Source organism: Ursus maritimus, unplaced genomic scaffold (assembly GCF_017311325.1).
Source record: "Ursus maritimus isolate PB19 unplaced genomic scaffold, ASM1731132v1 scaffold_23, whole genome shotgun sequence".
NCBI lineage: Eukaryota > Metazoa > Chordata > Mammalia > Carnivora > Ursidae > Ursus > Ursus maritimus.
The window spans coordinates 33,462,875-33,490,565 of NW_024424786.1; the positions used below are offsets into that span (position 1 = coordinate 33,462,875).

Below are 27,691 nucleotides of genomic sequence, written 5' to 3' on the forward strand. Positions count from 1 at the left end.
AAAAATATTCAGAGACGAGATTGTAAAAAGTTGCATACACTTTTAAATATTCTTACCCACATTTTACGTTTACAGCAAAGTAAAATAGTTTGTATGTACAAATGTCCAGAGTTTTGTGTTTTGGAAGTGGAGCAAAACAGTTGAGAAGAAAAGAGACCAGAAAAATAAAGTAAATTTGGATAAAGCTTTCCTTCATTCCGGTCTAGCCTATTGCCTATTCTTTGGCTGCTCTGTCTTCAGACAGTAGTGCCTGGGAATTAATGGTTCTCAACATATATTACTGAAAGAGAGAATGAGTGAATTGACATAGTTTTCTAAGGAAGTGACAGTTGGACAAACCAAGACAAGGGTACGATGTGCACGGTCTTGCTTATAGATCAGAGTGGGAGGTGCTGCTTAGGTCTGTTTGTGAGTGAGTTGCTTATCTATTAAAGTTGGTGAAAATGGTGATGGTGTGTGTTGTGCCAGAGCGTAGCTTTTGAAACTTTGTTGAAGCTACTACTAGATCATGGTTCAATTTTTAGAATCTTAACCAGGATTATTTTGACTAATTATAGTAGGACACAAAAGAACATGCAAGATAAGCACCTGCTGGGTCATGAGAGTATTATTCTGGATATATTTATAAGCTCCCTGCCATCATGTAACAAGATTTGTTTTCATTTCTCAAGTGTAAAAGTAGGAAAGAGAGACAGATAAAGATACAGATAGAAAGAGAGAGAGGAGAGAAGAAAAAGAGGAGGGAGATGACATTTGACATTAATAGTAAGAATATGGTTCTATAATTTTTATGCTTTCCTAAAATAAATTTCCAAAAATTTTATTTAGATATTCAATAATTCAATTATAAAGGTCAATCACTAATGCCAAGAACTATCTGTTCCATTCTTCTGACTTAGATAATGTCATTACCCGCCTTTCAGAGACCACTAAAGATTAAATACCTAACGATTGAAAATTAGCAGAATTATATGGATATATATAAAGATATAAATTGGTTAGCTCCATGGGCAACAACCAATAAAACTTTCTATCTCAAAATGATAAATCACATTAATTACAAATCCTTCAAAATAAAAAAAAGAAATTTGGGTAAAATAAGTAAGAAAAATAGAGAGCCAACTTAAATAAGAAAATTAAAATTAATACATAAAACATAATTCAAATCTATGTTTCCTTAATAAAAGGTGAAGTTGGAAGAAACATAAACTGATAAAAAGACATAAATTTCCAAATCTCTTGAAAAGCAAGTATTAATTTATAAATTATCATAATTTATAATATATAATTTATTATATTATATATTATTATGTAATATATATTATATTAAATATATTATATTATGCTAATATAAGTGATTATATTAAATATATTACATTATGTTGATATAACACAGATTATATTAAAATATAATATGTTTTGTAACATACTATAAATTTGTGAGGGTTCATTCCCTTTGGTCATGTAGGTTCATGCTTCAGAGGTAAAAACGTTTGTGCACTATGGTAGCAAGCAAAATTTGAAAATAATAATGAGATAAGGACTCCCGAATCAAAAACATATGGGTGTGAAACCCAACTAACTACTCAGAACGGCTGTTTTTGTTTCAGGTGTTAGCTGTTTCAATTTTCTCTTCCTGGGCATAATACGGTTTTTAATAAAGGTTTAGTGAGATCAAATGAGGCCAATAAATACCTCATTGTACATTCCATACTTATCCATTTTCATTATTTGAATTATTAACATAGTTATGAAGATTATTTTGCAACCTAGAAGGGCCTTTAAGTGAAATTATTAAAGTACAATAGAAAATACAGTTTCCACCAACATTGGAAAAATGTGCATTTCTGTCTGCACAGGTAGAATGACAGATCTATCAGGGTGATGTCATTGCTGGAGTTATTTTCCTTTATGTTATTAATGTCAACATCTTTTCCAATAAAAACAATAGCTTAAACATTTCAACAAGGCACATTATAGTTTTAAATAGCTTAATGCACAAGACCTTTGAACAGAAACCAAGAAAATGTGGACTGTTCCATGGGTCCCTTCTTTGCATATACATTGGACTTGAGAGAAGAGAAATAGGCTGTTGCCACATACAATCTTTCTGTTCTCCATTTCATTCCCAGATTCCCAAAATGCTAGCAAGCTCAATATTAAAAACAAAACCTCTTTACAAGATATTAAAATATAAAATACTACTTATAGGAATGTCAACTTGAACTTAACTTTTTTCTCTACTTCCTCATGCAGATGCCTTGAAAAGATATGGCTCAGATAAATGGCACCCATGTAAAGGAGTTCATTCTCATGGGCCTCACAAATCAACAGGAGTTGAAGATGCCCCTCTTTGTGGTTTTCTTATCTATCTACCTCTTCACAGTAGTAGGCAATCTCGGTTTGATCCTAGTCATTAGAACAGACTCAAGACTCAACACACCAATGTACTTCTTTCTTAGCAACCTAGCCTTTGTCGATTTCTGTTACTCTTCTGTCATTACACCCAAAATGCTTGGGAATTTCTTGTACAAACAAAACGTTATCTCCTTCAATGCATGTGCTGCTCAATTAGGCTGTTTCCTGTCTTTCATGGTATCTGAGTGCTTGCTGCTGGCGTCCATGGCCTATGACCGATACGTGGCCATTTGTAACCCTCTCCTCTACATGGTTGTAATGTCTCCAGGAATCTGCATTCAGCTTGTGGCTGTCCCCTACAGCTATAGCTTCCTGATGGCACTGTTTCATACCATCCTCACCTTTCGCCTCTCCTATTGTCACTCCAATATCATCAATCATTTCTATTGTGATGACATGCCTCTCCTGAGGCTAACCTGCTCAGACACTCACTCCAAACAGCTATGGATCTTTGCCTGTGCTGGGATCACATTCATTTCCTCTGTTCTGATTGTCTTTGTCTCCTATGTATTTATCATTTCTGCCACCCTGAGGATGCGCTCAGCTGAGGGCAGGCGCAAGGCTTTCTCCACATGTGGCTCTCACATGCTGGCAGTCACCATATTCTATGGGACCCTCATCTTCATGTACTTACAGCCAAGCTCGAACCATTCCCTAGACACAGACAAAATGGCCTCAGTCTTCTACACAGTGATCATTCCCATGTTGAACCCCTTGATCTACAGCCTTAGGAACAAGGAGGTGAAAGATGCCCTGAAAAAAGTCATCCTCAACAGAAACCAGGCTTTGTGTTTATGAAATTCAAAAAATGAGTCGAATAAATAAAAGTGGACTTTCCTAACCGATTTTTTCCTTGATTAATAAAACTAGTAGAATGCCTTGATCTCAGCTGGTGGTCAATAAACATTTGTTCCCTGTAAAATAATATCATCCTCTGAATTCTTTGTAAATAAGTGTGACTTAGAATTAAAATTTGTATGTTGAAAGCACCAGAAGAATTTATATCATGTTATTTCTCAAATGAAACTATATATATCTATAGATTATATATATATCTATATATCTATATCTATATATATTTTAAAGTTTTTATCTCATCCGATAGCTATATATCTAGGTACTGGCTAAGAACAGACAAACGTGGAGACACCAAGAACAGCTAGCTTAGGATCATAAGATTGCTTTAATAATATATTTATGAGTGCTTCAGTAGTATATTCCAAATTAAATGCCAAGAGAAAACTGTAAGTCAGTGGTTTCAACTGGGACTGATTTTCATTTGGCAATGTCTGGAAATATCATTGATTTTGACCCTGACAAAGTGGAGCAAAGGAAGACAATTTGTACCTAGAAGATCAAGGCTGGGGGTGCCACTAAGTCACCTACAATTCACAGGCAAGTCCCTCACACAAGAAAAATGATCCAATCCAAAATCCTAATAGTATCAATTGAGAAAGCTTGTCCTAAACAATTGTTTCTTTTTTTTCTTTTTTAAAGATTTTGTTTATTTATTTGACAGAGATAGAGACAGCCAGCGAGAGAGGGAACACAAGCAGGGGGAGTGGGAGAGGAAGAAGCAGGCTCATAGTGGAGGAGCCTGATGTGGGGCTCGATCCCAGAACGCCGGGATCACGCCCTGAGCCGAAGGCAGACGCTTAACCGCTGTGCCACCCAGGCGCCCCTGAAACAATTGTTTCTGAAACAATTGTTGTAGAGATATTATTCAGGTCAAGCTGGTGGAGAGTGTTGTTCAAGCCTTCTTCTATAGCCTTGATAGCTTTCTCTTTATTTACTCAATCAATTGTTGAGTGTTATCAAATCCCAGGTAAATTGTTTTTACCTTCTTATCTACCCATTTTTATTTCATGTATCTTGGGCTGCCTTTGTAAGTTATACATGCATTCATAATTGCTAAATTTTCTGTTTTTTTATTATCATTATTAAATGCACCCCTTTTTTCTGGCAGCATTTCTTACCTTCAAGTCTTTTTTTTTTTTTTTACTTTAATATAAGTAATCCAGATTGAAACAAACAGCTCAAAATTCTTCCAAATTTACACAGGGTAGCCAAGCACCCTCAACCTTCTGCTCTCAAACTTATATCCTAACCCACGAAAGTGATCAGTACATAAAGAGACCTCCCATATGTAAAAATGTACCTAGTTTAAGGCAGTTGTTATTTAGGATTTAAATATCGCTATAATTTTTGTGTTAAAATAGTTCTTTAGTAAAATAGTATTTGCAATGGATACCATCAGTACTTCTGTGAACCATCTTTGCTTTGTTCTCAAACTAAAGCATGCGTTTTGGAAGTCCTATTAAAACACAGATTGCTGGGCCACATCCCCAGAGTTTCTGATTCCGTAATTCTAGTGTGGAGCCAAAGAATTTGCATTTCCAACAAGTTCCCAAATTGGCTTGATGCTGCTTGTCCAGGACCACGCTTTTATAACCACTCCCTCATGTGATTCCTTTATCTTATGGTGTTTTCCCCTTTCAAGAGCCAGTGCCTACATCTCTTTGTTGGAGAATGATAACAGGCTTTGTGAAGATGTTTTGCCTGCCTGCCAGGTGACTGAGAAGTTATTGGGAATTTACACCCTGTAAGGGATAGCCCTTAGCCAATCCCTGCTATATACACAGGAGTGTAAATACTCCAGTTCCTTCGCCTATTCATTAGAGCAACTGCAAGTTTGACCTACTCTGTTTTCAAAACTCTCCTATGGAATCTAATTGAAGTTCCTATTATAGGATTTTGGTACTGCACCCATGCTTGGTCTATTTCCTTTCCAGGCCTCACTTCCTACTCAACTCAGTACGTGTTCTTGGGAATAATTCCTAATAAATCAAATTTATACATGTAACTGACTCAGTGTCTCCTTTTTGGGAAGCCCAATTTAAGATGGTATTGTAATTTTTTTTTTTAAGATTTTATTTATTTATGTGACAGAGAGACAGCCAGCGAGACAGGGAACACAAGCAGGGGGAGTGGGAGAGGAAGAAGCAGGCTCCCAGTGGAGGAGCCCGATGTGGGGCTCGATCCCAGAACCCGGGGATCACGCCCTGAGCCGAAGGCAGGCGCTTAACCACTGAGCCACCCAGGCGTCCCTAATTAAAGTATTTTAACGCCGGAATCATGCCCTGAGCCGAAGGCAGACACCTAACGACTGCGCTACCCAGGTGCCCCTAAGATGGTATTGTAATTTCTATGCAGTACATTATTTGTATAATTTGGCAGAAAAGAATGCCTCTTTGATAAAATATATCTTGAAACATTAAAATTGTTTGACATTTATCACCCTTTCTCAGATGTGGAGTCTTTCTTGAGTGTTTCCATTACCTCTTATCACAAAATAGGCTCAGATGTTGAAAAACAAAACTTTGAAAAAATAAAAGTCTGAATAATACTTTAGAATGTATAGTTAGGCCTAGCTTATTCCTGACCACAAAACTCTGGATCCTTTTTCTTCTAGCAGAAGGAAGACAAATGAATAGATATCAATGTCAGGGGATGTGAACCTGACCCTTCGTAGAACCACTAGTAGAATTACTTTTGGAAATCCGTTATTTCCCTCTCATTGGTAAAATGATGGGATTGTACAAAGTATGTGGCTTTAATTTGCTTTCTTTTGCGAAATTACTTTGGTCACAAATGAACATTTAATATTATTATTAATAATAAAAACAATACTATTTATAGCTACTCTGGTTGAATGGGATGGTAGGCACAAAGACTGACCCTATTGTTCTTCTTAACACAGTTTCCAGACATCTTCCTTCCGGTCACTCAACAACACTTGAGTTATCTCTTCAGAATCAGGTGACTGTTCAAAGCACTGTCTGAAAACTATGGATCTAAATATAATCTACTGTCCCCTGCAGCCCATAATTCTCTGATTTTTGCTTTCTCACGGGCAGCTCAAAAGTTCAAAGTTGCCAATGGAAGTCTCTCTCACCAGTACTGCCCCTGACCCCTGCCTGCAACTCCTCCATTCCTTATAACAACCATGTACGTCCACTTGCACCTCCAATTGTAAACAGTTTTATTAGCTGCAGTAGCACTCATGAGTGCTCACCTACAGCTCGCCAGGGCTTCTACTGCATTGTAATCGTAATATCCAAGCTTGAAAAGGACATTTCGTCACTTGGAAAATTTGAAATCTGAATGGCTAACATTGCTTGGAAAATTGTTGTTCTTTCCAAAGTGTTAAGAAGTATAACATCTCTTCAATAAAGCTGTTAAGGAAAACATAGAGTTGGGAAAACTATTGGGTGGGTTTGATTTAAAATTTGATCTCACATGCTATCGAAATGAACTTAATTTTAACAATATGTTTGGAGAACCGTGGTTTCCACTGTCATCATTTTTTGAAGATTTTGTTTATTCATTTGAGAGAGAGAGAGACAGAGCACCAGTGGAGGGGAGAGACAAAGGGAGAGGGAGAAGGAGGCTCCCCACTGAGCAGGGAGCCAATGCAAGGCTAATCCCAGGACCCTGAGATCATGACCTGAGCCAAAGGCAGAGGCTTAACCATCTGAGCCACCCAGGCACCCCTCCACTGTCATCATTTATCATAATTTGTTATAATTTATTCCACAACATGAGGAAGTTTCTAATTAACTACATTAATATATTTATTTGTAAGAGGACCCCAAGTTCTCCCAGACCACTCTCTTATTACAATTTGAGAAGGAATGTGGGATAAATGAGTCCCAGTGGTATTTTCTCATGAGAGATGCCATGAAATCTTTCAAGTGCTCTAGAGCTCCCACATGAGGATCAAGGGAGAAAAAGACAAAAGAAACCCCCCAACACTACATAATTTTGAGGAAAATTTTCCAGTGGAGGATTGGAGAGAGAGCTCTGTGTGTATGTATTAAGCTAAACATGAGTTCATTCTGACATCTTCCACTCTAATGCAGTACCACAGGATTCATTCCAAACTTAAGTTCATGCTTATCTGTAAAGTTCTCTCCAACAGGGAGAAATCTAGGTCCTTCCACTTAAAAACCTTTTAATTCTTTGTTCAGCTCTAATATTCATGTACACCAATTTCAGAATTGTTAACTAGAACCCCCATGAGAAACAAATTTGCAAACTAGAATACAGAGTTTATATGCAGTTCCTTTTGTCTATAATTTCAGTTTCTAATCAAAACACCACTGTCCAAAGTGACTTTGGTCAATTCATCCCACACTTCAGTGTGATTACATCATACATTTGCAATAGGGTTAGATGCATTTGTCAGAGTATGCATTTCTTCCTGGTATTTGCCAACAGTCTCATTAATTTTTTATTTGTTTATATATAAATTTTACTTGTTGTGTTGCATGGCGCTATGCATTTGTGACAAGTGACACAAAGCATGGAGTCAAGGAACCACCCCCTTAGTAACATGCAAACCCTTCTGTTTGGAAGTTTCCCTGGATGTCTCCTCCTAGTCACTGTCCCCTCCCCCAAAATTTGATCAACTAAGCTGAACTCTTACTTAAAGATTTAAGAATTTAGAGAATTTGTTTTTTAATCTTTTAGTATTTACTTCCTGCAGTGAATTTGAATAAATGTGAAAAAATGCAAAAAAAAACCAGTGGGAAGATGAAATGTTCACTGGGAAGAGCCTCTAATAACATATAAAACTAATGTTTCAGTAACATTACAAAAACACGATTGTAACAAATTATGGTGAATAACTTCTCTTCATTGTCATTTGAATTCAATCCAATTTATTTATATGCATGAACTTAAGTAGAAGATGTCTTAGTTTTTGTTCTGAGATCCCAATCCCACATACGAAGTCACGGCATTTTATAACAATACATAAACAAGAACAGGGCATTTTGCCATCTGTAGTATGCTTGCCAGCTTAAAACAAAATTAAGTACCGATTATTCATAGAATAATTTTTCAAACATAGTTCTGCTTATACATATATTCTAATTAACACTTACACAATGTGACCATGTCAGGCTGTGATCCTTAGGGAATTGCTTCTTTTTAGTCTTCAGTAAACCAGATATGTTAATGCATCATTCACAAGCAATGTTAGATACCCCACCACCACCATCATTACATTGAAGCCCAGAGACAGTCACTGGTGATACAAACTTCTGCCTGCTTTGGACCACAGGTATTTGCACCAAATACCTTCCTGACCTTTTCACTTACATCTTTTAAGTTTACTGTGTATAATTTCTGTTTTATTTTTCACCTCCTGCCTATTTGATACCTTTAAAAGATACATTTGGGGTATCTGGCACAACCTCAGTTAAATGCTGTCCTCCCTAAACTACTGAGAAGACAACAGAAAATGCACTATATCAGAAAAAAAGAAATAATTCCATAATCCCTCCACCCCCCACAAAAGAAACTTTTTGCGTTATAGAGGATTTTTTTGTTTCCACAAAGATGTTGCTTTGTCATCTCAAGCTGCCATAACAAAATCCATAAACCAAGTGACTTAACCATCAGAAATTTATTTTTTCATAGTTCTGGAGGCTGGAAAGTCTAAGATCAATTTGCTGATCAATTTGGTTCCTGGTGGGATCTCTCTTTTAGGCTTGCTGGGGGCCACTCTCTTATTGTTTGTTCACATGACCTCCTCTTTTTTAGCATGTGTAGGGGTAGGGGGAAGGGGAAGTAATCTGGTATCTCTTCTTACAAGGGCACTAATCCATCATGAAGACCCCACCCTCATGATCTTATCTAACCCTAATTACCTTCCAAAGGCCTCATCTCCAAGTACCATCATATCAGGGGTTAAGGCTTCAACATAGGAATGGTGGGGGAGACACAATACAATTCAGTCCACTGTAGATGCATTTTCCTCCAGTGACTATTAAAGCTGTGTTCTTCCTGCACACCCTTGCTCTGGTCTCAGATGGACCAACTAAAGAATGTGGAAAAGTGCTCTTCAGACCAAGTCATCAAGGAAATGAAGTAATAACTGATAGAGACAACCTGAAAGAAGAAACAAATGCTTTGTGAGCATTTCAAAGAGTGAGCCAAAAGAAGAGTATCATGTGTTAAAAATATTCAGGAATAATTCTTGAGAGAATTAACTATCCAGTTCTTTGAAAGAGAAGTTGTAAGAAGGTTCACAAGGTAACTCTTACCTTTCTTTCACAGATAAATTCAAACCTTGTTACTAAGCATCAACAACAACACGAATGCTTAAAATAGCAATAAATAGGGGCGCCTGGGTGGCATAGCGGTTAAGCGTCTGCCTTCGGCTCAGGGCGTGATCCCGGCGTTATGGGATCGAGCCCCACATCAGGCTCCTCCACTATGAGCCTGCTTCTTCCTCTCCCACTCCCCCTGCTTGTGTTCCCTCTCTCGCTGGCTGTCTCTATCCTGTCGAATAAATAAATAAAATAAAATCTTTAAAAAAAAATAGCAATAAATAAATAATAGCATATCAAGACTTAGGAATGTTAGGGAAATAACGCCATACTAAAGAAAGAGCTATAGATTTGTAGTTCCATAAAACCAGAGAATCTTGTTAATTCATCTCCATCCTTGGGAGCCCTAAGGGATATGAACCGTAATTTTTTTGGTGATCTGCTTGCATCATACTCCTATGTAAGATCCCTTGGGATAAAGTCACTGACAAAACCTTGCGGTCTGCTGCTGCCCAAACTCACCTGGAGGAGAAGCAGGAACACTGCCTACCCAGATAGTTTTGAAGACTCTCTTTAAAACTGGGATCAAAATGAGTATTTTCAAAATGAACTAGAATATAATGGAACGGATTTTAGAAAAAACATTTTAGATGGCATTTTCTGAAATAAAGGTAAAGACTGTTTCCTCTAATTTTATTTAAAGTACGTGTATGTGCCATGATATAAAATATATTTCTTATTAATTTGAAATTTAAAAAAAAATGAGATCTCCAAAATAGTGTCTATTAGATCATTTGGAAAAGTTAGGCACTTAATCGACTAGATTATAATCTATCAAAATTGCCCTTCTCTTTTTTGTGAAAGCTAGTCAATTTACCCAGAATGACAGGTGAGCACATTAAATTCGTCATCAATATTTCTTTAATATATTTGATATAAGTAAATAGCGTAAATTATAAGCAAGGGAAATAAATATTGAAATATTATTAGAAAAAGTCATATTTGATACCCCACTACCAAGCACATAAAAAGGACTACATTACAAAGTGAATGGAGTCTCAATCTATTAAGAGAAGATATATCAAAAAGGATGGCTGCCAGAAATGGGAGATAAAATGTAAATGAGTTATGTGTAAGATGTTTCTGGAGCACAAAAAAGAAAACTGGTGGGTCATGCAGCATGAAAATTAGAAATCAGGGAGGTCTTTACAGGAGAGGTGAGATTTGGCTAGACCCCTTGAAGGATAAATAGGAGCTTTCCTTCCAGCTCTCCATCTACCGTTCACCTGGTAGAGATGACCACTTATGAAAAAGCACATATGAAAGTAAGGAAGCCTATAGGGGCCTGTTGTAATTGAGGACTGCAACACAATCATTCTAATTAGGTTATGTGTGTTTGCTGTGACAGAGGGAAGACATGTGAGTGGAATTTGAATATGAAATATCATGGGTTTGCTGGTAAGAGATCATATATAATATGCCTTCAAAGATATTTGCATAGATATGCGTACCCTCCCTTCAAGATAAGATAAAATGACATACTGAAGTTCTTACAGCTGCCAAACAGTGAAGCCTGAAGGATTCAGCATCTTGGGATTTGAAAGCAATATTCCCAACCAAATAGTTGCCTAATTACTTCAAAATGGAATTTATATATTTGTAGGGTCACTAGTTAGGATTTTAAAAGCTTTAATGACCTACTCATTTCATGTAATGGTGACTGACATCTATGATCAAGATCATCCAAGAGGTTGTCTCCATCCCATAGAAAGTGGTATAAACATCGCACGTACACACTTTAAAAAAGTATTTCTGATTTCCATATTTATGCTTTATGAAGAACATCTATCTTCTCCCTATGTATTTTTTCATCTGTTTCCTGACATAATGAAATATATTAATTAAGCTGTATATTTCTCTTTTGGTAATTATTCTTTGCTGAAATTATATTTGACGATCTAAAATTTTAAGGCACTCTTCTCCATCTTTAATTTAAAAGACATATTGCACATAAAATTTTATGGCTATCTGAATCCAACAGTTAAGGATTTTCTGTTTTTCTTGTTCAATAACCTCTGCTCTAAGACCTGGAGCTATCGTACCCTGATCCATAAGCACTGTCTACCCTGCTGCCAGTGAATTTTCAATTGCCTTCTCTGTACTTCTACCTTTTAATGTATCAGGGGAACAATTTTTTTTAAGAGTTTATTTATTTATTTGACAGAGAGAGAGACAGCCAGTGAGAGAGGGAACATAAGCAGGGGGAGTGGGAGAGGAAGAAGCAGGCTCCCAGCAGAACAGGGAGCCTTACGCCGGGCTCGATCCCAGGACCCTGGGATCACGCCCTGACCTGAAGGCAGACGCTTAACGACTGAGCCATCCAGGTGCCCCTGGGAACAATTTTTTTAACATATTTTCTGTTTTATTTTTTTTAAATATTTTATTTATTTATTTGAGAGACAGCGAAAGAGAGAGAGAACACATAGAGGGAGACGGAGAAGCAGGCTCCCTGCTGCACAGAGAGCCCAATGCGGGGCTTCATCCCAGGACCCTGAGATCACGAGCTGGGCCAAAGGCAGATGCTTAACTGACTGAGCCACCCAGGTGTCCCAATATTTTCTATTTTAAAATGTATTCTTGTCCGTCCTGGGCTGGGGATAAATAATTTCCTCATAATATTTACAATCCTTTTAGATATAAATTAGCATCATTTATAGATTAGGAAACTGAAGAACAAACTGAAGGTTTGCCACCCTAAAGCTTATGTGACTAGAGAGTAACAAAGCCAAATTCAAATACAGGTCCCCCAGTTGTATCAGGGTTCTTTCTACTATCCTTCTTGGCTTCAATCCCAATGAAATGTCATCTTTCAATAGTTATTTGTCATCAGAAGAGCAATTGTTCATTATAAAAATGCTAAATGAGCTGGAAACTCGAGTGCATCCTCTTTCTCCGAGATGTAATAAATTGAATTAGCCCCAATGGAAATTTTACATTTATTCCTTCAGAAAATTACCTGTATTTTGAATTTCAGCAAACAAACCAAGAAAGTTTGAGTGCTTTGAAAAGGGACACTAGTCATTGCTTTGCCATAATTGGAACTCTAGTCTCATATTTTTGTAACACTATGATATAATGATTTATAAGAAATATTTATTTTTCAGATATATTTGGTCTTCATTCACAGTTCCTGAAAATGCTAGAGACATAAAGGAGACACGGGTGTCTTGTTATGTTAATGACATACCTTTTGGACCCCACCCTAGAGTGGGGGACTGGAAGCTGAATCAGCCAATGGCTGATGAGTTAGTCATGACTATTTAATGAAGTCTTCATAAAGACACCAGAAGACTGGGTTCTGAGAGCTTCTGGTGGGGGAGGGGAGGGAGATAAACATTAAATTTAATTTAATTAAACTATATCTAATTCTCTTCTCTTCATCCAGATACACCAAAGACCTATGGCCCAGAGAAACTGCACCCAGGTGACAGAATTTATCCTCGTGGGCCTCACAGATCAACAGGAGTTGAAGATGCCCCTCTTTGTGGTTTTCTTATCTATCTACCTCTTCACAGTAGTAGGCAATCTCGGTTTGATCCTAGTCATTAGAACAGACTCAAGACTCAACACACCAATGTACTTCTTTCTTAGCAACCTAGCCTTTGTCGATTTCTGTTACTCTTCTGTCATTACACCCAAAATGCTTGGGAATTTCTTGTACAAACAAAACGTTATCTCCTTCAATGCATGTGCTGCTCAATTAGGCTGTTTCCTGGCCTTCATGACGGCTGAGTGCTTGCTGCTGGCGTCCATGGCCTATGACCGATACGTGGCCATTTGTAGCCCTCTCCTCTACATGGTTGTAATGTCTCCAGGAATCTGCATTCAGCTTGTGGCTGTCCCCTACAGCTATAGCTTCCTGGTGGCACTGTTCCATACCATCCTCACCTTTCGCCTCTCCTATTGTCACTCCAATATCATCAATCATTTCTATTGTGATGACATGCCTCTCCTGAGGCTAACCTGCTCAGACACTCACTCCAAACAGCTATGGATCTTTGCCTGTGCTGGGATCATGTTCATTTCCTCCCTTGTGGTTGTCTTCACCTCCTACACGTACATTATTTCTGCCATCCTGAGGATGCGCTCAGCTGAGGGCAGGCGCAAGGCTTTCTCCACATGTGGCTCTCACATGCTGGCAGTCACCATATTCTATGGGACCCTCATCTTCATGTACTTACAGCCAAGCTCGAACCATTCCCTAGACACAGACAAAATGGCCTCAGTCTTCTACACAGTGATCATTCCCATGTTGAACCCCTTGATCTACAGCCTCAGGAATAAGGAGGTGAAAGATGCCCTGAAGAAAGTTGTCATCAGTAGAAACCAGGCTTTTAAAATGTTCATGAAATTAAGGAAGTGACTTGAATAAATATAAATAGGCTTTTCTTCATGGTCTGGTTTTTCCTCTGAAAAAACTGTCAGAATGACTATTTTTAATGTGATTTCTGTATATCTCTTCACTATATAATAAAATTTTCTAAATATTTTCACTTAGAATGAGATTTCAGATGTAAAAATAACCGTAAGAATTTATACCTACTTTTTCATTTTAATTATACCCACTCTCTCATTTTAAATGGAATGTGCATTAAAATAATTAATTTTTGTTCCATAGGAAATTACTGATTTTCCCAATTCTCAAGTAAAAAAATGTATAAAAAGCCATTAATTTGGTATATAGCTAGTTACAGGCAGAACATGGACACAAGTTCTGACCCCACCTCTCCAAAATTCCCAGTTCAGTGTTCTCTGGCTACATTAACACTACCCCATGTGAAAAGCAAAGAGTAGTAATGTAAACTTTATTTTCCTGATATGCTAATTTCTTGAAGAAATAGGACAATATAATACCTTTCCCTATTGTAATTTAACAAACTGCCTTTATTAAAGAGAATAGTAGTACATCCTAACTTTACTCTCTGACTGATTTAACACAACTTTCTACTGATCTGGAAGTCTGGCTTGGTCCCAAAAGACTCTTAAGTAAACTTTTTTGTTTTTTTTTTAAGCCTATGAGATCTCATTTATTTTTTCCAATTATCTAAAATTAAAAAAATAATAAGGTAATTCAGGGATAACATCCCAAGGGCATCATCCATTCCAAATAAATTAACTCAAAACAATGGAAACATTACAGAACATTTGGCCAGTAACAAGATTCGTATGAGTTACACTGGGCAAACCTTGGGTAAGTTGATCTTTATTAATCAAAATTTAGCTTAAAACACAACGAACCCATTGGACAATGTAGCCTATGTGTGGGCTTTCACTAGTTTCTCAATTAAGCAAGGACAATGATGGTCATTTTGGAGTCTTCTTAAACAACATGAAAAGGGGTAATAGTAAATGGTGGTTGCTTGTAAATCAGGTTCCCTCCTTCTATGATCCTGAAGACCTGAGTTCTAGTCCCAGGTGTATTGATGAACTTGAGGGAGCAATTTATAAATAAGTTTTCCCATACACAATTGCTATTTGTGATATAGATAAGTGTACCGTTACATTTATACTTTATATAATATCTATATGTAGATCCAGATATGTAGATATGTATGTATGTGTTTCAAATAAATGCAAAGCTCATTTTACAATTTTAAGTTACATGGAAAATGGTTTTGAGTTTGCAACTCATGCTTACTATTAAATTTTTTTTCAATCTAGGAGGTCATGTAAATGCTTAATGACGGAAAAGACTAGGATGTTATTAATAGCCAGAGAGAGAAGATCATATTTAAACTTGCCTTTTAGGTCAAGATGTGCTTTTGATCTTACTATACGTTTTGACGGATCGTAGAGACACACAGCTGGCTGCTCTGATTTATGATTCTCAGCTTCCTTCCTTATCTTTTCTCTAAACACATTTATCTACTATTTGAACATTTCAGTGCCTCCCTGTCTTCTGACAAAACTCCTGCAGCAGGTTCTGAGTCTGTATGCTATATACCCAAAGCTTATCATTAACATCCTTGAATTCACAACCTCCAGTCTTGGCCGACTGGTGCATTTGCTGTGCCATTAAAAAGCATGGATTCCTTGGCGTCTAAAAGCCCGGATGTGAATGCTGGGTCTAACATTGGCTGAATGGAAAGACAATACATTCGCTTACAAATTATTCCTCAGTTTCCTCAGCAATGAGAAGATAAAAACGGTATCATCTGATGAATCTATCATTTTAGGATTTAAAAAGGCAACGGATTAAAATAACATTTCAGAGTAAAAGACTTTTTAAGTTGACAATTTCTAGATTTCTTTTTCTTAATTTTAAAATGCTGAACATTTAGGAAACCACCCAAAGTAAGACTTAAGAACTTCAGATTAAATCGGAAGATTTGCCACACAATTTTAATAAGAGGAAAACCAGTTGTCACGATTTTCATTTCATATTTGAGGATTTTGTAAATTGGTTTTGTCCTCTTTGAGAATTGTTTTTAATGTGTTAACAAATTGGTCCACCTTTGCAACATATCATGATGAAATATTGCCCCCAAAATGTGGGGATTATGGAGTCATTTTTAGTGATAAATGATTATGGACACTTCAAACATCTGTATGGCACCAGGTGAGCACAAATTATAGGAATAACCAATATGAAAAATCAAGTTGTCAGTATTCTACAGTGCACAATGTAAAGGATGATTACAATGAGTAGGGAGGAAGGAAGGACCACAACACCACCTTGTAGATGTAACTAGTGTTAACATTGTGGCACACACAGTTTGTGTATTTTCCCTCTATGTATAAATGAATAGGCCATACTGGGATGTGCATGTATAGAAATCATTTGTCACTGTATAACCTGTTTAGCATGCTGCTCATTTTCACCTGCTATATTGTGAACATTTTCCAGTATCAATAAATGTAGACTTATTTCAGCTTTTGAATGGCTACTTAATATTTTACTAAGATGTGCAATAATGAAAAACCATCAGAATATATTTACACAACTTTTGTTTTTTGGTAAGTAAAAATGAAACCATTCATATACTTGCATACTTTTATTATTTCCCTAATTGCCTAGCATTAAAATCATTGTATACACGGCAGGACTAATTTGAACAATTTTGATGTTTACTATTACATCACCTTCTAGAAATATGAAGACAAATTTCACCTTCTTTAGATGTGTAAGGCTATATTTGTTTTCCTACACCTTTACCAGCCCTGGGTATAACCATTCTTTTAATTTGATCAATCTAATGGACAACTTATTGTTTGCTGATCCTTTCATATTTTATAAAATGAACTTTTTCTCTTTGAAATTAATTAGTCTATTGAGAAGGGATATTTATAATTATAGATACAAATACATTGTGAAGAGAGACTCATCATTGATTTTAAATGTTTCTCTAGCATATGGTATATATTAAATATGTATGTGTTTTATTAAATAATATTTTATATGATTTTGCTTATAATACCAAGCTACCTTTGTATAAAAGTTCCACCAGTGCCTCTCCTACCAGCTTGTAAAAGATATAATCTGTATTCATCCCTACTCCGTGTTCAGTGGCTTCAAGTTTGTAGCCTGAAATCAGTGACGGTGGGAATATTTACACCATAGAAATCAGAAAACCAACAGATGCTACAAATCAGCACTTTTTTTTGAAAGCCAGTTGACAAACATTCACTGTCCTGCCACCGATTCCCATTTTATTTTACATTCTGTAGTTTATAGTACACTTTGCTATTTATAAGGATAAATAACCCTCCATTACACTTTATTTTAAGAAATGTCTAGACTGTTCTTCCAGGTTTATTTAGTAGATTTATTTAGGTTTACCTAGCATGCATTACATAGCTGAATTAACTTATACAAATGTTCTTCTTTCCTAAATACCATTCCACTAAGACATACTGTGAAACTATGGATTTATTCAGCTTAAACAACAGGAACATAGAAGGTCAACAGTTTGCTAAGTAAATATTAAATTAAACCCTAGGTTTTAAATTTGTTTATTATTTTAAATGGAATCTTAAAAACTGTATTTTCACATTTCTTTGTTGGTTTTTTTGTTTGTTGTTTTTTTTTGTTTGTTTTTAAAAATATTTTATGTATTTATTTGAGGGAGAGAGACAGAGATAGTGACAGAAATAATGAGAAAGAGCAAGGGTAGGGAGGAGAGTGAGAAGCAGACTCCCTGCTGAGCAGGGAGCCAAATGTGGGACTCGATCCCAGGACCCTGGGATCATGACCTGAGCCAAAGGCAGATGCTCACTTGACTGAGCCACCCAGGAGCCCCTATTTTCACATTTCTTTGAAGTTACATTTTTATTATAGCATCATGTTCATTATATTGACTTGCAGCAGAAGACTTTTCCACAATCATAATATATCTAATATCTTTCTACTGAAGTTATTGATTTTGATACAATATCATGTACTTTATAAACAATATTTTTACCTCTTCCTGCATTGCATTGGCTAGCACACTAATAATGTTTAGTGAGAGTCACGATTGTTTTCTCAGTTGAGTTGAAATGCTCAGTATTTAATCTTAGTATATCACTGAAATGTGCTCCCATCTCTTTTATCACTGAAATAATTTCCTGCTATTGCTGTAATACTGGGTTTTCATTGTATATATGCGATTCCACATTTTAATTCAAGACATTCTGTCTTCTTCATCAAACCTCCAGGCCACTGGGTATGTTGGAATTTCTGCCTCAAGCAAAGCCCTTCAAATCAAAAGTGGGCAGTATTGAAACCTAAGAATGGCCCATAGGACCAGTGAGGATTATCTTTCCAATATGGTCACCATAAAATAAGTGTAAGTTGAATTCTTAATCCAAGAAGTTGAAGATTATCCAGCATGGGTATTCTCAAGATAACGATATGAAATGCTTCTACACGTCTTCCATGGCTGAAGGCAATAATTCAGAAATAACTGAATTCATCCTCTTGGGACTTACACAAAGTCCAGAGCTTCAGGCCCTACTTTTTGGGATCTTTCTACTGATCTACTTAATTAGTGTCATAGGTAACCTTGGGTTGATTATGCTAATTCATACCAGTTCTCAGCTTCACACACCTATGTATTTTTTCCTCAGCAACCTAGCTTTTGTTGATTTTTGCTATACCTCCTCTGTCACCCCTAACACCCTGGTGAACTTCCTCCAAGAAATTAAGAGAATATCCTTACCTGCTTGCGCCACCCAGTTGTGTTGCTTTATCATGTTTGTGGTTTGTGAAGTGTATATGCTCTCAGTCATGGCGTATGATAGGTATGTTGCCATTTGCAACCCTTTACTCTATACCATTATCATGAACAGGAGGGTCTGTATTCAAATGGTGGTTAGTATATATGTGTATGGCTTTTCTGTTGGACTCCTACAGGCAGTCCTTACATTCCACTTATCTTTTTGTAATTCAAACATCATAAACCACTTCTACTGTGACGATGTTCCCCTGGTTGGTCTGGCCTGCCATAAAACCCATTACAAAGATATCAAAGAACTGGTATTGTTCACACTTGCTGGTTTCAATACCCTATTCTCTCTTCTTATTGTCCTCATCTCCTACATATTCATTCTATTCACCATTCTGAGGATTAATTCAGCTGAAGGCAGGCAAAAGGCATTCTCTACTTGTGCCTCCCACCTGACTTCCATCACTATATTTTACGGCACAATCATCTTCATGTATATGCAGCCAAAAACAAGCCATTCTCTGGATACTGACAAGATAGCTTCTGTTTTCTATATTGTGGTAATCCCCATGCTAAATCCTTTAATATACAGCCTGAGGAACCAGGAAGTCAAAAATGCTTTGAAAAGAATTATGGAAAAAGCATCCTCTACTGTAAAATAAATGACCTATGATCTAACTGAAAGTCCTCAGAGTTGGGATGCAAAAAAACAAAAACGAAAAAAACAACATCAAAAAAACAGTCATCAAGTTTTCTGCATTAGCACTCCATTAGTAACATGCTTTCAAATGTTGTAATATTAGACAAATTCATATCGAAACACAGGATACTTTAATTTTCTGATTTTATTTTCTATTATCATGAAAATTATAACTCCTGAAAATATTGAAAGACATGAAAATAAAATAAATTCGATTACAAAGCGTAGGTTAAATTTTGTTCCACAGATCATTTATAATCAATCTCTTTACCATAGCGGAGTTTTGACTTGAACTCTCCAATTCATGAGCTTGACATTGATAAAAACCATGTCTACTGCAGGTCCCTAAAGCAGCTTTAAGTTAGTAACATTGTCTATAAAGGTGAATCTGAAAAGAATTGTTGGTTCTGGTGACCTCACAGGGACAATGGCATCAACACTGGTAGAACACCCCCCCCCCAAAAAAAAAAAAAAAAAAAAAAAAAAAACTAAACTAAAAGAACAAAGTTGAATTCTACCAAATGAGACAAGTCCTTCGGAGCAGAATAAGGTCTGTGGATTAAGTAATAATGCTGCACCAATATTAATTTGCAGATTTTTATAATAGTACTGTGGTCATTTAAGACCACATTTAAGACCACTATATTCCCTGCTTTTAGTAAATATACACTGATAAGTATATAAGAGTAAGGAAGCTTTATGTCTCCAACTGGTTATTAAACTGTTCAGGATAAAAAAATGTGGTAAAATGTTAACATTTGGGAAATCTCGGTGAAGGATGTACAGGAACTCTTTGTAAAATGTTAGCATCATTTCTGTAATTCTGAAACTATGTCAAAATAAAAAATTAAAATTAAAATAAGTCCTTCAGCATTTATTATTCAATTTTAACGTTTGGGGTGCCTGAGTGGCTCAGTGGGTTAAGTGTCGACTCTTGATTTTGGCTCAGGTCATGATTTTAGGATCCTTAGATTGAGCCCCCCATGGGGCTCTGTGCCCAGTAGGGAGCCTGCTTGGGATTCTCTCTCCATTTCCCTCTGCCCCTCCCTCCTCTCTAAAACAAAAATAAATAAATAATGTTAAAAATTTCAATGTTTTAGTTGGTTGGTATCTTTTAACACATTTCTCATTTTGGTGTCCCCAAATTCTTTGTAACTTTAAAAAACTATAACTTTGGGGACACGTGGGTGGCTCAGTCGATTAAGCGACTGCCTTCAGCTCAGGTCATGATCCCAGGGTGCTGGGATCCAGTTCCACATCAGGCTCCCACTCTCCCTCTACCTGCTGCTCCCCCTGCTTGTGCTCACTCTCTCTCTCTCACTCTAACAAATAAAAAAAAAGAAAAAACTTAAAAAAATAAAAATAAAAAACTACAACTTTGTATAAGTAATAGAAGTTTTATTTGTTATTTATTTATTATTATATAACTTTAACAAATAATACTTATATCTTTCTTAAGAAAATAAATAAATGAAACCATCCATTCATCTTCAATAGAACTTAGTTTAACAAAATGGACTTTTGCTATATAAGGACTTATTACAAAAATGGTATTTTTTACCTATTATAAACTTAAACAATATACCATACCTTTTATAGAAAACTTTAAATCAGGGGCACCTGGTTGGCTCAGTCAGTTAAGTGTCTGCCTTTGGCTGGGGTCGTGATCCCAGGACCCTGGGATCAAGTCATGCATCAGGGTCCTGGCTCAGCAGGGAGTCTGCTTCTCCCTCTCCCTCTGCCCCTACCCATGCTTGTGCTCTCTCTCATTCACTCTCTCTCTCTCTCAAATAAATAAATAAAATCTTTAAAAAAACAAGAAATATTTAAATCACAATGTTGTATAACAATTCTTAAAGTTACTGCATTTTGTTAATAACTTCATGATCAGCCATAAAAATATAGCCACGTTATTGAAACATGTCAATGTCTCCTCATAAGGATTCAGCTCTTCCTTGAGTGAGAATGAATCGGGCTCTCTCAGATTCATTTTAATTATATCACATTTGGAAGTCTTATACTTTACAGGCATGACAGAAAAAAAATGAGCCTTTGTATCTGTCATATGCAGACACCTGTCTGCAGATATCACATGCAGACACACATGCAGGTGTATGCAGACACCTTTTTACCATGCCTGAAGTGAACCCTGACCCTGTGAGCAAATGCTTGAATACAGTCAGTTTTTTTCTGGGCTATGATTGATATTAGCAACATATTGGCACCCAAATTTCCAGTGGTGAGGACAGCTATTCTAGAACTGAAGACGATTTCTAGGTGTGCTACGCGATGAGCGTCAGAATATAATATTAAATCAGAAAGATATTAAAAAGAAAAAAAGAAAAATTCAATATATTATTGAAAAGAAGAAAGGATACTTCATATAAAACAAGAAAAGGGGATGATTAAAGATATGTACATGTGGGGCCCATGGGAGACTTATTCTTTTAAGCACCTACTCTTGATCTTCAGCTCAGGTCATGATGTCAGGGTTGTGAGATCGAGCCCTGCATGGGGCTCTGTGCTGAGCATGGAGCCTGCTTAAGATTCTGTGTCTCCCTCTCCCCACCCCTCTCTGTCTCTCAAAAAAAAGAAAAAAAAGAAAAAAAAGAAAAAAGAAAAGGAAAGGAAGGAAAAGAAAAGAAAAGAAAAGAAAAGAAAAGAAAAGAAAAGGAAAAGATATGTACATGTATTTTATTACATCTGATTAAAAAAAAAGAAGAAGAAAATGCATTGAGAGGACAAGTCAAAATGAGCAAAAGCAGTTCCCTGCAGGAAAAGCAGGGAATGAAGTGGGGGCTGACAGGTATGGAAGGCATTCTAACTTTGAATATATTATACTATCCATTTTGGTTTTAGAAGCATATCGAAGTTTCAAGGAATTAAAAAACAAAAGTCAAAGGTGAAAATAAAAAGTAGACCTTCATTGCAGAAGCTTTCTAGTGCATCTAATTATATTCAAATAAAAGGCAAGTCTTTACATTGATCCACAAAGTTCTGAATGGTGCGGCCATGTCAACTCACAGACTTCATCTCCTTCTCTTCCCTTTTCTTTGCTCTGACCTCCTTGTCCCTAAGATAACAGCGTATTTCCTCTACAGGTTTTTGTTTGTGTGCTTATTTGTTTGTTTATCAAGTGGACAAAACATTTTGGAGACATTCTTTCAAGAAAGATGCGTGAAAGGGCAATAGGCACATGAAAAGATGCTCAACATCATTAGTCATCAGGAAAATGCAAATCAAAACCAAAATGAGATACTACTTCATATGTCATTTGCTTTCTGTTCTGCATCGCTGGTGCTGAGGACACCATTGGTTTTCATCTAAAGCAAATTTAGAGTCGTTCATCCATTTTTGTGCAGTGATTACAACAAGGTATCAAATGCCCTATGATTTGTATGCACTCAGTTTTCTATTTTTTTATTATGATATGTTAGTCACCATACAGTACATCCTTAGTTTTTGATGTAGTGTTCCATGATTCGTTGTTTGTGTATAACACCCAGTGCTCCATGCACTACGTGCCCACCTTAATACTCACCACTGGGCTAACCCATCCCCCCTCCCCCATCCCCTCTAAAACCCTCAGTTCATTTCCCAGTTTTCTAGAGATGGAAGAAGAAAATGGACATTCTTTTAAATTCGTCTTTGCTGTTGAATTGAAATGTCAGTCATAACAGTTTGAAACATTAATCTCAGAAGAAAGGTTTCGATGTTGCTCATTGGGAAACTGATTTTTGCCCAAGGGTTTTCAAAAACTGCTACTAAATACAAGGCCCACAAACTGAATGTTTATTTAAAATAAATTCATAATTTTAATATGAAACCAGTGTGATAAAAATGAAAGCAGATATAGCAAATAATCAAATTGTTTTCCCAAGAGAGATAATTAAGATGTTCTTCTACCCTAGATTCTTCCTTTAAGTAATAGCCCAGAAGGTGATCTTCCATTTCAAGGGAAATAATTTGGTCCCTAAACACTAAATATCAAGTAAATGCCTGTTCTTGAATATATATAATTATGTTGTTTTTCAATGTTTGTTAAAAATAGTGTAATACCCAAAAAAAGTTTCCTGAGGGACCACACACACACAATACAAAGTTGTCCCATAATACCTGGGTAATTTTAAAAGTTACTGGCTTCTCGAAGATTCCTTTCAGGTACACTAGACCAGACTACTTAGGGGTTTGTGGTTGAACTGAATGACAGTGTATTGAATTTTGGAAGATATCAAATCATAGGAAAAAATATACTCTATCTTGGTGAGAAAGCCTTTGGACTTATATATATCATTGAACAGATAGTTATTGACCATCTTCTTGGTATTAGATACTATAAAAGGTAGGTGATTAAATTGGGTATAAAATACAAATTCATTGCTTAGAAATAACAGTTTTAAGTTTAGAATGTGCTACAGACATGTTAACAGTTGGTTGCCATATGGTGTAGCAAGTGCTAGGATGAAGGAACCAATGGACGCAAAAATGTATATCTGAGGATCACTTAATCTGCCCTGAAAAGTCAGGAAAGCCTGCAAGAGGAAATGGTGCAACAGAGCACGGCAAGTTTAGTGGAAGAGAAGTCAGACAAAGGGAATGATGGCAAAAGGAACGTGTTCTAAGCAAAGATTAAAACGTGTATAAAATTACACTTACATTTGAATAGCTATGGTAGTTTGGAATACCTGTGACCGAAACACTATTTGAAGACTATCAGAAGAGATCAGCCTAATCTGAGACACAGGAACTAGATTTTTAAGAGTTATGTCAGCCATGTTAAAGACCTTAGAATTTTGTCTTGAGAGCTATGGGAAGACACTGAAGGATTATATCAGGAGAACTTGAAAATGAAGTCCATGTCTATAAAAGTTCATATAAGCTAAAATGTAAGGAACAGAAGACATAGGAAAGATTGGAGGCAAGAATAAAAATTAGGGGTCAGCTGCAAACAAAACAAAATGAAAACAAAAAGTCATTGCGTTTTGGATCAAGGAAACAATATAAGTGAACGGATCTGAAAAGTACGTAAAGTATGAAATGGGTAGTGGAAACAAGTTGAATATTGGCACAGGGAACAGAATAGCATAGTAAAAGATAATTAGTCTGATTTGGAACACTGAATGGATAATGGCACTGTTCATTGAAGATGTAAAATATATACTCCAGGTCTTGAGTATTAGGTCCCATGTACAGAGATAGCAAGCTATTTTCTGTATGTGATACTCTTCATATGCATAATCAGCATATAAATGCTTATTGAGGACACAGGATTGGATAAAATCAGTGAACAAGAAGGTTAAGGGGCACCTGGGTGGCACAGTGGTTAAGCGTCTGCCTTCAGCTCAGGGCGTGATCCCGGCGTTCTGGGATCGAGCCCCACATCAGGCTCCTCCGCTATGAGCCTGCTTCTTCCTCTCCCACTCCCCCTGCTTGTGTTCCCTCTCTCACTGGCTGTCTCTATCTCTGTCAAATAAATAAATAAATCTTAAAAAAAAAAAAAAAAAGAAGGTTAAAGGGGAAAGGGTGGGGGGCTTTAGAGAAAGCCTGAAGAACATGTTGTCTCAAGCAGAGATAATAGGAGCAGAGCCTCCAAGGTAGAAAAATCAAAATGGACAATAGTAAACTCAGAGAGAGACTGCTGTGTTCTGGAAACCAAAGCTGTATTCAATAGAGTTCAATGCTACCGAGCTGCCAAAAAAAAAAAAGGAGGGGGAAGGGGGGCTTTATTGGATTTGGGAGTAGGGAAGTTGATAGTAAACTTGGTGAGGGGATTTCTTGGTTTAATGGGAAAAGCAGGTAGGTTATACCTGGTTGTCATAAATATGATTGAAAAATTGGGGGTAGATGCCTGTTCTAAGCGCTTTTGGTTGAAAGTATTGAAGGGGAGAGAAAAAATAAAATAGTAACCAAGATAAAGTTTCCAAGGGGATGTTAATCAAAACTTAAGTGGGGGAAGTGCTTTTTATATTTTACTATATTTTACCTGTCTTGGTCATCTGTGTCCTAACCATATGAAGTAACATGAGACAATGCAGTGATAAAGAAAATCAAGTTCACTTATCATCTGCTGTGCGTAAGAAAGGAAGGGAGATGATTTCAATTCTGCCAGCTGTCACGCATTCAGAATCCAGCCTGGGTTTTTGGAAATGTTCCGTAACATAAACTCTGCTTCAATTCTATTCACTTTGGACCATTTAGATAATTGAAGAAAGAAGGTAAATAATGTTTCCTCATCATTGAAAGCTGTTTTACAATCTGGAAAATTACTCTCTGGTGTGCACTTTGCCAAAAGACAAAGCCAGAAAAATCACAGTCCTATTTTTCCTTAATATCGATATAATATGTGGTATTGAAAAAAAAAAAAAAAAACAATGTGGAGATAAATAAAAAGAAGAGAATTATAAAATTATACCAAGCAGGATGCGTAAAAATAGTACTAATATTTTGATTTTGACTTTTATATTTTCTACAATTGATTTCAGTAACTTTTAATATTCTTATGAAATGATGAAATTGTAATAATTTTATGAATTAAGAAATTAATTTTATGAATTAAGAACTTAAGAAATCATTTTGATATATGCTGTCAAAGCCACTTACCTTCTTAAAGTTCATTTTTATTTCTTTATATTTAAAGAAAAGTACAACCCAGACTTTGATCTTATATTGATTATAAAATTTTAATTGAAATACTCTTTCTTCCTCTACAGATCCCTAATGGATTTTATATCATGGAATTTCGGCCTGGACCAAAATCCTTTCACGCTGAAAGCATAAGTGAAATCCACGCATAATTCAGAGAGCTTATCAAGATTCTGCTTTGGCTGAATTTAGCGTAACACCCTGGCTCGCCACGGCTATCTTCTCACATTGAATTGATTATTCCTTACAGAGCGAAGTTTATTCAGAGTGTGTGCCCTAGAGAGTTTATTGTAGATTTGTCTCTTATTGTTTATGGTTCATCTATTTCATGGCGAAAGGCAATCATTCAGCAGTCACTGAGTTTATTCTCCTGGGCCTCACAGATAACCCTGAGCTTCAGGCCATTCTCTTTTGTGTATTCCTATTGATTTACTTAGTTACTGTCTTGGGTAATCTTGGTTTGATTGTGCTTATCCAAATCAGTCCTCAACTTCACACACCCATGTATTTTTTCCTCTGTCATCTGGCTTTTGTTGATTTTTATGGTTCTTCCGCCATTACTCCGAACACCCTTGTGAACGCTTTACGTGAAATTAAAAGTATGCCATTTTATGCATGTGCCATTCAAGTGTGTTGCTTTATCACATTTTCGGTTTGGGAATTATTAATGCTCTCCGTCATGGCCTATGATCGGTATGTGGCCATCTGCAACCCTTTACTCTACGTCGTTCTCATGCCCAGGAAACTCTGCATCCAATTGGTCACTAGCTCGTATATTTATGGATTCTCTGTGGGGCTCATACAAGCAGTGGCTACATTCCACATGTATTTCTGTGACTCCAATGTGGTCAACCAGTTCTACTGCGATGATGTTCCCTTGATTGCTCTGGCCTGCTCAGACACCCAGGTCAAAGAGTCGATGTTGCTCGTCATTGCTGGGTTCAATGTGTTCTGTTCTCTTCTTGTTGTTCTCCTATCCTATGTGTTCATTGTCTTCGCCATCTTAAAGATCCATTCTGCTGCAGGAAGACAAAAAGCCTTTTCTACCTGTGCGTCGCACCTGTTTTCGATTGCTGTGTATTATGGGACCCTCAGTTTTATGTACCTGCGCCCCAAGTCAAGCCACTCTCTGGAAAAAGACAAGTTTGCCTCAGTGTTCTACGCAGTGGTGATTCCCATGTTAAATCCTTTCATCTACAGCTTGAGGAATCAGGAGGTAAAAAATGCTTTCAAGAAAATTTTCGAAAAAGTGCATTCTAGTAATCGATAATGGGTTGTGTTTTTCCTAAAGAAATGCTGGATATTAGGAACTTTTAAATGAAGGCTTGTACATGGTACAGTGCCAGTAAGTGTAGAAATCTTTGTCTTCTGAAGCTCAGTCTCTTATCTCCTTGAAAAAACAGTTATTTTTTTGGTTTTGCTTACCTGTTCATAGTATTTTAAAAATGCTTATTTGTTTAATTATTGAATTGTAAACAAGAGACAAAAACCATCCATTCTGGTTTTCCATGAGATGCTTCAATAATAGAGATGAAGAGCAAAGCAACTTAAAAGCATAACTTTATCTTATTTCATTGTGATGTTGAGAATTTTAGGTGGTTTTGCGA

General features: G+C 36.5%; 4 protein-coding genes across 4 annotated transcripts; all 4 read left to right on the forward strand.

Annotated features, from left to right (window-relative positions):
• The first annotated feature begins 2,271 nt into the window (after positions 1–2,271).
• Positions 2,272–5,024, forward strand: LOC103666230 (olfactory receptor 1044-like). The gene is made up of 2 exons (XM_008694247.1): positions 2,272–3,180; positions 4,989–5,024. Exons 1-2 carry the CDS (start codon positions 2,272–2,274, stop codon positions 5,022–5,024), a joined length of 945 nt encoding a protein of 314 aa, XP_008692469.1.
• Positions 5,025–12,996: 7,972 nt separating this feature from the next.
• Positions 12,997–13,959, forward strand: LOC103666078 (olfactory receptor 1044). Its single transcript, XM_008694105.2, has one exon. The coding sequence runs from the start codon at positions 12,997–12,999 to the stop codon at positions 13,957–13,959; it is 963 nt and encodes a 320-aa protein (XP_008692327.2).
• Positions 13,960–18,187: 4,228 nt separating this feature from the next.
• On the forward strand, positions 18,188–19,895 carry LOC103666079 (olfactory receptor 5AL1-like). The gene has a single exon (XM_008694106.2). The coding sequence runs from the start codon at positions 18,430–18,432 to the stop codon at positions 19,402–19,404; it is 975 nt and encodes a 324-aa protein (XP_008692328.1). The 5' UTR covers positions 18,188–18,429; the 3' UTR covers positions 19,405–19,895.
• A 6,508-nt stretch (positions 19,896–26,403) lies between these two features.
• On the forward strand, positions 26,404–27,354 carry LOC103666231 (olfactory receptor 5AL1-like). Its single transcript, XM_008694248.1, has one exon. The coding sequence runs from the start codon at positions 26,413–26,415 to the stop codon at positions 27,352–27,354; it is 942 nt and encodes a 313-aa protein (XP_008692470.1). The 5' UTR covers positions 26,404–26,412.
• Positions 27,355–27,691: the final 337 nt, after the last annotated feature.

Excerpts from the sequence above, each read along its gene's own strand:
- LOC103666230 (XM_008694247.1), top strand. The coding sequence starts at position 2,272 with ATGGCTCAGATAAATGGCACCCATGTAAAGGAGTTCATTCTCATGGGC. Across the intron at positions 3,181-4,988 it reads TGAAAGATGCCCTGAAAAAA|GTGACTGAGAAGTTATTGGG; the intron begins GTCATCCTCAAC and ends CCTGCCTGCCAG.
- LOC103666078 (XM_008694105.2), top strand. The coding sequence starts at position 12,997 with ATGGCCCAGAGAAACTGCACCCAGGTGACAGAATTTATCCTCGTGGGC.
- LOC103666079 (XM_008694106.2), top strand. The coding sequence starts at position 18,430 with ATGAAATGCTTCTACACGTCTTCCATGGCTGAAGGCAATAATTCAGAA.
- LOC103666231 (XM_008694248.1), top strand. The coding sequence starts at position 26,413 with ATGGCGAAAGGCAATCATTCAGCAGTCACTGAGTTTATTCTCCTGGGC.